This window comes from Monoraphidium neglectum (assembly GCF_000611645.1).
Source record: "Monoraphidium neglectum strain SAG 48.87 unplaced genomic scaffold scaffold01203, whole genome shotgun sequence".
NCBI classification, from domain to species: Eukaryota; Viridiplantae; Chlorophyta; class Chlorophyceae; order Sphaeropleales; family Selenastraceae; genus Monoraphidium; species Monoraphidium neglectum.
This window is the reverse complement of record NW_014012425.1, coordinates 4,949-15,925: the sequence shown is the minus strand read 5'-3', so window position 1 is coordinate 15,925 and position 10,977 is coordinate 4,949. Positions and strand designations below refer to the sequence as shown.

At 64.6% G+C, this 10,977-nt stretch overlaps 2 protein-coding genes across 2 annotated transcripts; both read left to right on the top strand.

Moving 5' to 3' along the window:
• Positions 1 to 14: 14 nt before the first annotated feature.
• MNEG_7014 (hypothetical protein) lies at positions 15 to 1,268 on the top strand (the record flags this gene model as incomplete). Its single annotated transcript, XM_014044515.1, has 1 exon — positions 15 to 1,268. One exon carries the CDS (start codon positions 15 to 17, stop codon positions 1,266 to 1,268), a length of 1,254 nt encoding a protein of 417 aa, XP_013899969.1.
• Positions 1,269 to 4,207: 2,939 nt separating this feature from the next.
• On the top strand, positions 4,208 to 9,909 carry MNEG_7013 (hypothetical protein; the record flags this gene model as incomplete). The annotated part of the gene is made up of 13 exons (XM_014044514.1): positions 4,208 to 4,338; positions 4,634 to 4,739; positions 4,952 to 5,065; positions 5,270 to 5,677; positions 5,822 to 7,000; positions 7,156 to 7,356; positions 7,528 to 7,634; positions 7,779 to 7,902; positions 8,141 to 8,295; positions 8,451 to 8,619; positions 8,801 to 9,127; positions 9,302 to 9,369; positions 9,540 to 9,909. 13 exons carry the CDS (start codon positions 4,208 to 4,210, stop codon positions 9,907 to 9,909), a joined length of 3,459 nt encoding a protein of 1,152 aa, XP_013899968.1.
• Between the last annotated feature and the right edge of the window lie 1,068 nt (positions 9,910 to 10,977).

Below are 10,977 nucleotides of genomic sequence, written 5' to 3'. Positions count from 1 at the left end.
CCCCCAACCCCAGCATGGCGATGCGCATCATGGACATCCGCAGCCAGCTGGCCAAGGAGTTCATCCAGGACCTCACCGACGTGGCGGAGGAGAACAGCACCCTCATGCGCGAAACGCTCCACACCTCGCTCATGGGCACCATCGACTCGGCGTCGTCGGGCACGGACTCGGAGCCGGCCAGCGGCGCGAGCACGCCGCCGCGCATCTCGTCGCGGCCGGTGGCGGCAACGCCGGCGGCGCCGCCCACGCCCGTGGCGCAGCAGCCCGGTGACGTGGCTGAGGCGCTGGCGGAGGCGGCCGCGCTCGCGGCGGAGCGCGCGCGGGAGCGGCAGCGCAGCCTGGACGAGCTGGCGCGGGTGCGGCGCGAGGTGGAGGCGGAGTCGCTCGCGCGCGCGGCGGCTGAGGAAGCAGCAGCTCGCGAGGCCGAGGAGGCCGCGGCTGCAGAGGTTGCAGCCCAGGAGCAGGCGCAGCGCGAGCTGGAGGAGGAGCAGCAGCGCGCGCGGGCGTTGGCTATCGCGCGCGCTCAGGCGGCGGCCCTGGCCGCAGCCGCTGAGGCGGAGGCGGAGGCCGAGGCCGAGGTCGAGCGCAACCAGGAGCGCATAGCTGCCGAGCTGGCACAGCAGCAGGAGCAGCAGCTGCAGCAGCAGCAGCAGCAGCAAGGGCAGCAGCAGCAGCCCGTGGAGGAGGTGCAGGTTGAGGTGCAGGCCGAGGCGCAGGCAGAGGAGCAGGCAGTCGTGCTTGTGGAGGAGGAGGCAGCCGCCGAGGAGACGGATGCTGCTGCTGTACGTGCAGAGCAGGAGGCTGCTGAGCTGACTCGCGCCCAAGCTGAGGCCGACGAGACGGCGCGCGTTGAGGCCGACGCCGAAGCCGAGGCCCGCAGCAAGGCCGAGGCTGAGGCACGCAGCGAGGCCGAGGCGCGCAGCAAAGCCGAGGCTGAAGCCGAGGCCCGCAGCAAGGCAGAGGCCGAGGCACGCCAGGCTGCCACCGCCGCGCGTGAGCGTGCTGAGCGCGAGGCCGCTGCCGCAGCGCGCGCGCAGCAGGAGGCCGAGGAGCTCTCTCGTGCGCATAGGGAAGCGGAGGAGCAGCGCAAGACGGATGAGGAGGAGCCTGTGTCGATCGGCGTGCCGCTGCTGGGCAGCGACAAGGCCGCCATGATCGCCGCCCTCAACGCAGCCTTTTTGGCGGAGCTGCCTGCGGACCTCTCGTGCTTTTCGCACCCCGAGATCACCGGCATCAAGCCGGACGGTGGTGTCAGTGGCGATGCGTAGTGTGCCGTGGCTTGCTATCCGCCCCCCTCCTTCGCGACAAGTGCGAGATTGGGAGGGGCGCCACATCAGCGCACGGCTTTGCACTGCCATGCTTTAGTGATTCTGCGCAGGCCACGCGGGCCTTGAGGTTCGGCGCCGAGCGCACACGCCCTGGAGGTTGCTTGGATGCCTGCCCAGTTTGGTGGGATTTCGCAAACCTTCTTATACGGCCACTCTGCCGCGGTTGCAAAGTGCGTGGCGCTTTGCACACGTCTTGACCCTTTCTGTTGCTACTGCCCAGGCGGCGAGAGGCCGTCGCTAGAGACTTGACAGAGCACTGGCGCCTCCCTCGTGCAAGCGATGCATGCCCTCCATGCTACCTGAAGATGCTGCCAATGTGGTTGTTGGCGGGCGCTGAGCTGCGCCAGTCGGAGCGCATTAGCCTTTGCTCTCTTTGCCGGTGTGTCCTGTGTTTTATGGGTCGGCCTCGCTCGTGCATGGCTTATACCCTATTGTACCCTGTGAGGCTGCTTGTACTGGGCCCACCTTGAGGGCCAACACCCGGCAGGGAGACTTCCACCAGAGTGGGGGCCTCTCAGCGATGCAGGGCAAGGAGGCCGCCGCTTGCAGCACCCCTTCACTGCAATCGATGCCTCACCATACGGTTCGCGCCTGCGGCCCGCCACCACTGCTTGCTCATGGCCGCTGGTGGCCAGACTGCTCTGTTGCCCGGCAAGGCGAGTGACGCGTGTACACTTTAAGACGACCCATCTGTCTGTACAGTAAGCAAAGGTCTCTCTTGCTGATCTTGTGCAAGGTGTTGCTTAGTATAGCTGCAGCGTGCGTGCATTGCCAACTGAGGGCATAGCATGGGTGGATGCGTGCGTCCCCACTGTATATTGTGTGCTCTTGCTGTGCGCTGCAATGCACCTGTACCCCTTGCGGTGCGCTGCGACGCATCCTGCGAGTGCATCGACGCAGCACGAGCAGTGTCGCCTGCATGTCAGGTGACTTCAGGCGAACAGTATAATACCCCTACTCATGCCATTGTTCACGCACTGGCCCAAGCCGTTTACCGATATCAGCATACTCAAAAACCCCAGCCCAAAAAACGCTCGGCCATGGCGGACGATCAAGGAGACAGTCTGGAGATCAGTGCGTCGCACCAGGCGCTCACCGTCGTGGCTGGATGGCTAGGAATGTCAGCCGAGGAAGCCCTTGATGAGACGGGAGCTGCGGCTGACGAGCTGTTTGACAAACCGCGACCAAACCTGTGAGCACTTGCTGGCGCAGTGGCATCACTGCAGTGCATCGCCGTCTGGGACACGCAGCGACTGCGGGGGCCACAGCCGTTTGAGGGCGCCCAACACGCCTATCTCACACGCCGGCTGCTGCTAATGCTGCGCAGGCTTGGACTGGGTGCGAAATTCCTCTCGCACAGCAAGGTGAGCTGTATGTTGTGCACCCGCACTGTCGCATTGCTTTGAATGCCGCCGTCGCTGTCAGCACGCATACGTTACCACACGATTGAGCGCCGTTCCATCAGATTCTGTTGTGCCATCCTATCCCATACCAACCCGCTTACCGCATTGGAAACGCAATCAGGCCATGGAGACGGCCTCTGCTGTGGACAGCCGGTTGAAACGACGCCTGCGCAGCTCACTGCCGGAGCGGCCGGAAAAGCAGCAGCGGGGCGGTGTCGCGGCTTGGATTAAAGGCCAGCAGCAGCAACAACAGCAGCACTGCGATGGCACGGATGCGCAGCGGCACGGACAGGTGGGCTATGTGGGAGCCTGGTGGCACACAATTCCTTTTCCCATCAGAGGCGCGAGCCATACATGCATGCCAGAGTACGCCGGCTGTTTCACGTCTGGGTTCTCTGCCTTGCCATGTCCGTCGGCAGCGACTGTATTGTGTTTGGGCATCATGTTTGTGCCTTGCCCTGCAATCCGTCTCCTCAGGGAGCCGGCGTACGCCTGGGTGGAGATGACGACAGCAGCAGCGACGATGAGGAGGGCGGTGGCGGCAAGCTCTCGGCGCTTGCGAGGGTTCGCTTAAGCGATCGTGGTGGGCCCACGGCCAGCACCCACCTCCAGCGGGCGCAGCAGCCTGATCCCAGCCATCAGTACGTACAGCAGCATCAACATGGGGGAGTGATTGATGGCAGAGGAGGGGTTGGTGACAGCGGCGGCCCGGAGTCGCGGAAAGTCCTTACTGCTGAACAGCGACAGCGGGAGCTGTTGGCAATGCCGCAGGCGGAGCTCTCTAAGTGGCAGCGCAAGCGACAGCGGCAGAAAGCGAAGCGCAATGTGGCGGCACCGCAAGAGCAAACAGTGCGTCAGCACATGTGATATATGTCTTATTTCATGAACCTGTAAGGTCCGAGGCCTTTGACCATGCACCTTCCAGAGTTGCTTGATGAAGCGAGGCGGGTTCTGTGCGAAAGAAAGCGCACCTCAAGTTGATGGCGCATCAGTCGCAGGAGTACACTCCCATGGAAACCCCTCAGCATGGCCTGTCTTAAACGGTTCCTGCCTACCTGGGATGTCAGCAGCAGCAGCAGCACAAGGTGCCAAGCTGGGGTGACCCCGTGGCCCGTTGCGCTCAGGTTGCACTGTTGGGGTGGGTGTGAGCTCCAGCTGTGAGTTGAGTGATACGCGTGCTGCCTGCCTCTTTGCAGCCGTCCGCTCCCGTCCGCTCACATGCGTCGTACAGGTTTATGTAGGTCACAATTCGCGTGTAAATACTCCAAAGTACAGAAAAGTCCGCAGCCCGCCCCGCGTGCTCCCCAATGATCGGTGATTCCCATCGTCTCCCGTTCATCGCCGTGATCGGCTGCAGATAAACAGTGTTTAGTCCTGGCAGCTCTTCAGGCGTACAGGCCAGCCCCTAAGCTGTGCGCTTGACTGCACTAGTTGGCGCCATTCCCACCCAAAGCCCTCAGCGGCCGGCCGATCACCATGGATGGACTGGGAAATCCCAGTACTTTTTTCAACGACCCGCAGACGGGAGCAGCGCTGCTGCAGGGCCACACACTCAGGCGGTCGATGGACGCTGCCAGCCTCGCGGCCGCCGCGTCCCAGGATGACCGGTGAGCTAGTGAATGGCCTTTGTGATAGCTTGATGGCTGGCAGCTGGCCGCTGGCCGTCCGAGTGCTACACCTGGGCTCGACTTTGACCAGCCGATCAGCCCGCGGCCCTGGTCGCGCTTGGCGCCTCTCGGGCCCATGCCAGTCTGAGAACGCCTATAACATCATTCGTCATCATGCACGCGTTGCCTTAAGGCGCGCCGCTACATTGGCCGGCGCACCGCATCGCTGCTTGTGCTCCCCGACCATAAGGCAGCCGAAGCCCCTGGAGCCCCAACTACTTCCTTTCAACCTCAGGCCCGCCGATCCGGCACTGCTCAAGATGATGCTCAAGAACAAGTGCTTTGACGCGCGCGGCCAGGCCAGCCGCGACAACATACGCGCCGCCTGGGCGGGCCAGCAGGTGCATGTGCGTTTTGAACAGTCGGCTCTGTATTACGGCGAGGCCAGCTCCTCAAAAAGCAACACGGGGACAAAGACAGTTGTTATGGGTGCCACATTGAAAGTGGACGTGCTGCTGTGGCAGTTTGTGGCGGGCCATGCCGCCGACGGCGTCGAGCTCGCAAGCTCGCTTGTTGTCTCACTGCCGGGTGCACCTCGCGTTGCCATCCCCAGCTGCAGAGTATGGAGGGTATCTGGGACCCTTCGCAGATGGGCCTGGATGCTGATGACCACGACAGGGATGTTCCTCTCTCTGGCACTGCCAGCCCTAACCCCCTGATGATGCACGTGAGCAGGCAGCGAGAACGCCAGGCTGGGTTGCTATGGTGGCACGATGGATTGGAGAGGTGTTGCGTGGCAGGTGCAGGCCTGATAGTTGCGAGAATGCATGCAAGGGACGCCTGCATTGTCTTCAGGAGCTGAAAGAGCACGCCCACTGACTGCGCTGGCTGCGGCCGATGTGGTGCCCTCTGCTTGCTACGGCCTACACAGGGCATGCAGGCGCTTGGCAGCTCTCCTCAGCTGGAGGCCGTCATTGGTAGCTGGCCCAACACAAGCGGCCGCAACCCCGCAGCTCTGGACGCCGAGCTGCCCAATTTCCAGGGCAAGCCCGTCCACACCGGCAGCAACCTGGCCACAATGGCTCAGGGCATGAGCCGCAACGGGTCCTTCACTAATGGCGGGCCTGGCGCTGGTGCGGCCGCTGTTGCCGCCGCAGCGGTTGGCGCAAGCGGCGGCGTCATGAGCCGTGAGGGCAGCTTCAGCGCCGACTCATTCTTCAACGCTGGCAACAGCGCTCCCATCACGCCGCGTAGCCCAATGACGCCCATGTTTGACCTGAGCACGGGCGCTGGCTCGGCAGGTTCCCAGCTGGACGCTGTGTCATCGGGCTATGGCAAGGTGCGGTTCCCCTTGGCATTGTCAGCACTTGGGAAACGACAAGGTTGAAGACCACCACGTTCATCGTGCAATCATGCACTCCATTTTGGTGAACACACACTTGGCGTGGACCTCACCGTTCCCTTCTGTGCTGTGCAACCGCAGGATGGCCCAGGCATGCAGCGCGGCGGCGGCACCTATGGGCTGCAATCCGAGCCTCGGCAGCACAAGCCGTCAAAGCTACGCATCAGCAGCTCTGAGTACGACGTCGGGACCAACAACAGCGACTACAATGTTGCCGCCAATGCTGGCACGACGGTGCACCAGGCCGCCATGGCGGCGGCTGTCCAGCAGGCGGCTGCGGCGGTTGTGGCGGCGTCAGGCCTCGAGGGCTTCCACCAGCAGCGCAGTATGGGGACCTCCACGCCGACGCTCGGCTCTGGCAGCGGCAGCCCCGAGCCTGGATGCCTCCCAGCGGCAGTCGCACATGAGGCGCGCCTGCAGATGCAGCAAGCAGCGCTGCAGCAGCAGCAACAGCAACAGCAAATTCAGCAGGCGGCGCTCCAGCACGCCGCAATGCAGCAGGTGGCATCGGTAGCGCTTGCCAGCCAGCCCGGGACGCCGGGCGGGACGTCCTTCAGTGCCGCGCAACCATTTGTGACGAGCCAGCAGCAGCAGGCAGCGGCCGCGGCGGCTGCTGCGGCTGCAGCCCATTCACAGGCAGCCGTGGCTGCAATGAATCCCCATGCGCAGCAGGGCCCCAGCATCGTGGCCCAGCAGGCGGCGATGGCCGCTGCCGTTGCCCAGATGCCAGGGCACGGGGTGGGGGGCGCTGCCGCGCTGCAGCCCATAATGCAGGCCCAGCAGCACGCGGCACAGCAGATGCAGCAGCAGCAGCAGCAGCAGATGCACCAGCAGCAGCAGCAGCAGCAGCAGATGCAGCAAATGCAGCAGGCGTTCATGATGACCATGGCAGCGGCGCAGCAGGCATCTCAGCCACAGGCCGGGATGCAGGGCTCGTGGCCGTTCCCAATGGCTCCTGGCACCTTCCCTGGCTGGCAAGGCGGCGGCATGCCCGGCTTCAACATGCCAGGCATGCAGGGCGACTGCTCAGGCCTCAATGGCTGCTTCCCGCAGCAGGGCATGCCCGGCTTTGGCTTCCCGCCCATGGGGCCCGAGTGCTACTCCGCCATGTGGCAGGGCATCTGGCAGCAAATGCAGGCCTGCATGGGCATGAACATGAACATGGGTATGAACATGAACGCGCCCATGAACGCCATGGTGGCGGCTGCGGCCACAGCCGCAGCGGCTGCTGCCGCCGCCGCGACAGCCTCGAGCACAGAGGTGAGCTTGACGCGAAAAAGCATGAATTGGCAAGCAGCAAACCGCGTCAGCCGTGGTGATGCATGATCTGCCAACCCCCTGCGGGAGCTCTGGTGCACCATTGCATGGAACGCACCGTACCCATGCCTGCTATGCTCCCGCCACTCCATTCTCAGGAGAAGGACGCCAGCGCGGCGCGCGGCCGCGACGGCAGCGCAGGGTCTTTGGACAGGAGCCGTGCCGACCGCAGTGCGCGCGGCCGCGACCGCGACCGCACGCCTGGTGGGCGGGGCGGGCGCAGCGACGACACCGCGCGCAGCGTCAACCCTCTGTTGGAGGAGTTCAAGAACAGCAAAGCCAGGAGGATCGACATGAAGGTGTGTGAGGCCCCCGGGGGGGGGCTAACTGGACTTTTACCGCACAGCTGCCTTGAACAACCTACCCTCCGCAATTCGTGGTGGCTGCTGTGTGACACCCGCGCGTAAACCGCCTTAGCCACGCCCACAGACACGTGTGAGCGCTGTCTGCACCTTTGCTCACCCCTGCAGGAGGTGCTGGGCAACATGCTGGACTTCAGCCTGGACCAGCATGGCAGCCGCTTCATCCAGCTCAAGCTCGACACGCTCAGCCCTGAGGACCTGGCGGCGGCATTCAGGTGGGAGGGGCTGAGGGCAGGCCACGCGCTGTGCTTGCGTCGCGTTTGACTCTGCGCCTGCAGCCGCCAGCCACCTCCGGGACAAGGCGCACTGACGATGCACCTGCGTGCGCCGCCTCGCCACCCTTGCCGCGGCCCCTCCAGGGAGCTGGCCCCCAAGGCCATGGTGCTGATGAACGACGTGTTTGGCAACTATGTGATCCAGAAGGTGCTGGAGCTGGGGCCGGACGACCACCGGCTGGAGCTGGCGCAGCAGATGAAGGGCCAGGTGCGCGCTACGCTGAGGGTCGCGCGGCTGCGCAGTGCATAAAGTGTGGCAGCCTCCCACCTGCAGAGGTTGGGGCAGCTGCTGTGAAAACTGGGTGCGTCCCAAGCAGCAGCTTCCCGTGCATGTCAAACTCGGCAGCACCACTGAACCACATCCTCCTGCCACTAACGCCGAGCTCCCCTTGCCCTCAACCCACGCCGCTCCCCTTGCCCTCAACCCACGCCTGCGTCCACCCCAGGTGCTCAACCTGTCGCTGCAGATGTACAGCTGCCGCGTGGTGCAGCGCGCTCTTGAGGCGCTGCCGATGGAGCGCCGCATCGCGCTGGTGCGGGAGCTGCAGGACCACGCCATGCGCTGCGTGCGCGACCAGAATGGCAACCACGTCATCCAGAAGTGAGCGCTTCAGCGGTTGTGCCGGACATTGTTCGGGCGGCTAAGAAGGGGCTCATGGTCTTCGGGGGGGGCACTGCGGTGCAGGTGCAGGCGCCGGCCCCTGGCCTCCCATCATCCCAATGCGGCCGCCCCGCGCCTCTTCGCCCCATGCGCAGGTGCATCGAGTGCGTGCCCTCTGAGCACCTGGCCACCATGCTGGACACCTTCAACGGCCAGATCGTGTCCCTCAGCATGCATTCGTTCGGCTGCCGCGTGGTGCAGCGCATCCTGGAGCACTGCGGGGGGACGCCGCGCTACGACTCGGTCATGGGGGAGGTGCAGCTGGTGAGCCGCGGGACGACCTGTGTGGACCAGGCACCCGGCAGACCATGCAGCCGCTGAACCACAGCGTCCCTGTCCAGGCGCCTGCTGCCCCCCTGGCCAGGCACGAACCCTTGCAACCCCAACCACACATCTCTTCTTCCGGCCGCCGCCCCCTGTCCGCCCCCCTGCCCTCCTCTCACAGGCAATCGTGCAGCTGGCGCAGGACCAGTACGGCAACTACGTGATCCAGCACATCCTGGAGTTCGGCCGCCCCTGCGAGCGGGACCGCGTCATCGACGCCCTCGCGCCCCACATCGTGACGCTCGGCCAGAACAAGTTTGCGTCCAACGTGGTTGAGAAGTGCCTGCTGCACGGCAAGCCAGAGCAGCGCGAGGCGCTGGTTGAGGCCATCCTCGCGCAGCCGCCCCCGCGCGCCGGCGACGCGGGGGCGGGCGCGCTGGCGGACTCGCCGCTGCACCAGATGATGCGCGACCAGTTTGGAAACTACGTGGTGCAGAAGCTGCTCGAGGTGGGCGGCGGCCTTCTGGGGGAAGCTAGGGAGGGGCCGGGCCGGCGGCGAGGGCGGGGTGTTGGCCGGCACTGCGCCGTTCGGTCCAGAACGCGCCTCGCATATTGCAGGCTGGTGTCTTTTCAGACCGGCTTGTCCTGAATCGGCCGCGCCCTGCCTCCTCGGCCCCTGCAGGTGTGCAACGAGGACCAGCGCGAGCGGCTGCTGGAGCAGCTGCGCGTGCAGCTGCCGTACCTCAAGCGGTGAGAGCGCAGGCCGGACGGCAAGGAGCGGGGCGTCGAGGCATGTGGCCACAAGCGGTTGCTGCGCACGTTGCACGATTGCGGCCTGACGACGCGCCCACATCACTACCTTGGCACTGATGGTTCCTCCTGCTTCCCCCATGATTCTCCCCCTGCATTTTGGACTCAAGGCTGACGTACGGCAAGCACATCGTCACACGTGTGGAGAAGCTACTCTGCAGCGGCGCCCGCATCAGCACCGGCGCGCTGGCCGCAGCCGCCGCGGCCGCCGCCTCTGCCTCCCCGGCCCCAGCCCCTCGGGCGCCCGCGGCGGCGCTTGGCGGCGGCGCTGCAGAGGCTGACGTCGAGGCGCAGGCAGGGTTGGACGCCGGGGGCGTCAGCCCGGGGGCGGTGGTGGATGAGCTGTCTGCGGGCGTTTCTGGGCTGGACGTCGGCCACTCGCTCAACACCGAGGCACTGGTGGCCGCCGCCGCTGCTGCCAACGCGGCGGACGAGCGCCAGGGGCAGCCGGCTGCGGGGGCCGGGTTTGCCAGCGCCTGAGCGGGCGGGGCTGCTGTGGCTGCTGGCGGCGCTGCTGCGCGGGGGCGCTGCTTGTCTCCCTGTTCATGCGCCTTGGAAATTGAAGACCTCTCAATACATCAGCTGTCACAAGAAGCACAGGGCGAGGTCGGAGAGGCGCGCGCTCTGCACAGAACAGCCTTTGACCAAGCCCCCTGGCGCGCCCAGCCCATAGGCTGGGCCGCGGGGCCGGCATTGCGGTACATTCGACATAGTGAAGGCCTGGGTTTTGTCTGCGGCTGTCAGACCTCGGGCGCCTGTGCATCTGCAGGATTTGTTTGAACGGGCGGGGCCGGCGGGGCCGCAAGCTCGCCCTTAAAGCCCCGCACGTATTTGCGCGTCCAGGCCAGCCGCGTGAGAGGGCGCTGTATCGGACTGCACAGAGCTCGTACACGACGACACAGGCTGCGATCATACGCACACCACCTCTGCATCGGCTCGCTGCAACAGCGTCCAGTATAGTCCCATGGCTGCTTTTGATGTTTTTAGTATGAGGGTACTGGGTAATGAAAACTCCTTGTCTGTTGTGCCTTGTATGCTGCATCCTGGAGTGGGGGCACCTTGCCCAGCCGTTGGCAGCAGTTGACCACGCGCGATCGGACTTAGGAGCTCAGCAGCTGGGCGGTCACGGCTTGTCAGAGCATACGGTGCACGAATTATGTTCATGCGTGCATCCCAGTTGACAGGCTCTGGCTGTATTTCAACAGAGCTTTCCTTTGTTGTCAGCACAGTTGAACCACACTCTGGGCTGGGCACCAACTTCGCAATGGCTGCCAGGCCTTTTAGATTCGTGCTGGGGTTGGTCGTGCTTGTCTCTGTGGCGCCAGCCAACGCTGCTGTGGGTGCCTCAAGCGTCCCGAGCAGGTGCGTTCGAAGCCAGGGCGGTTTCATGTCATCGTCGCAGGTCCCGGCTTGTAATTCGGGAGAATGCACTGCATCACGCATTGAAGGATTTTCCAATGCTTTCACGCCGCAATCCTGGACCAGATGCACATCAAATCCTGCGTTCGCAAATGTCACGGGTGTCGTTGACAGTGCCAGTCTGTCGCC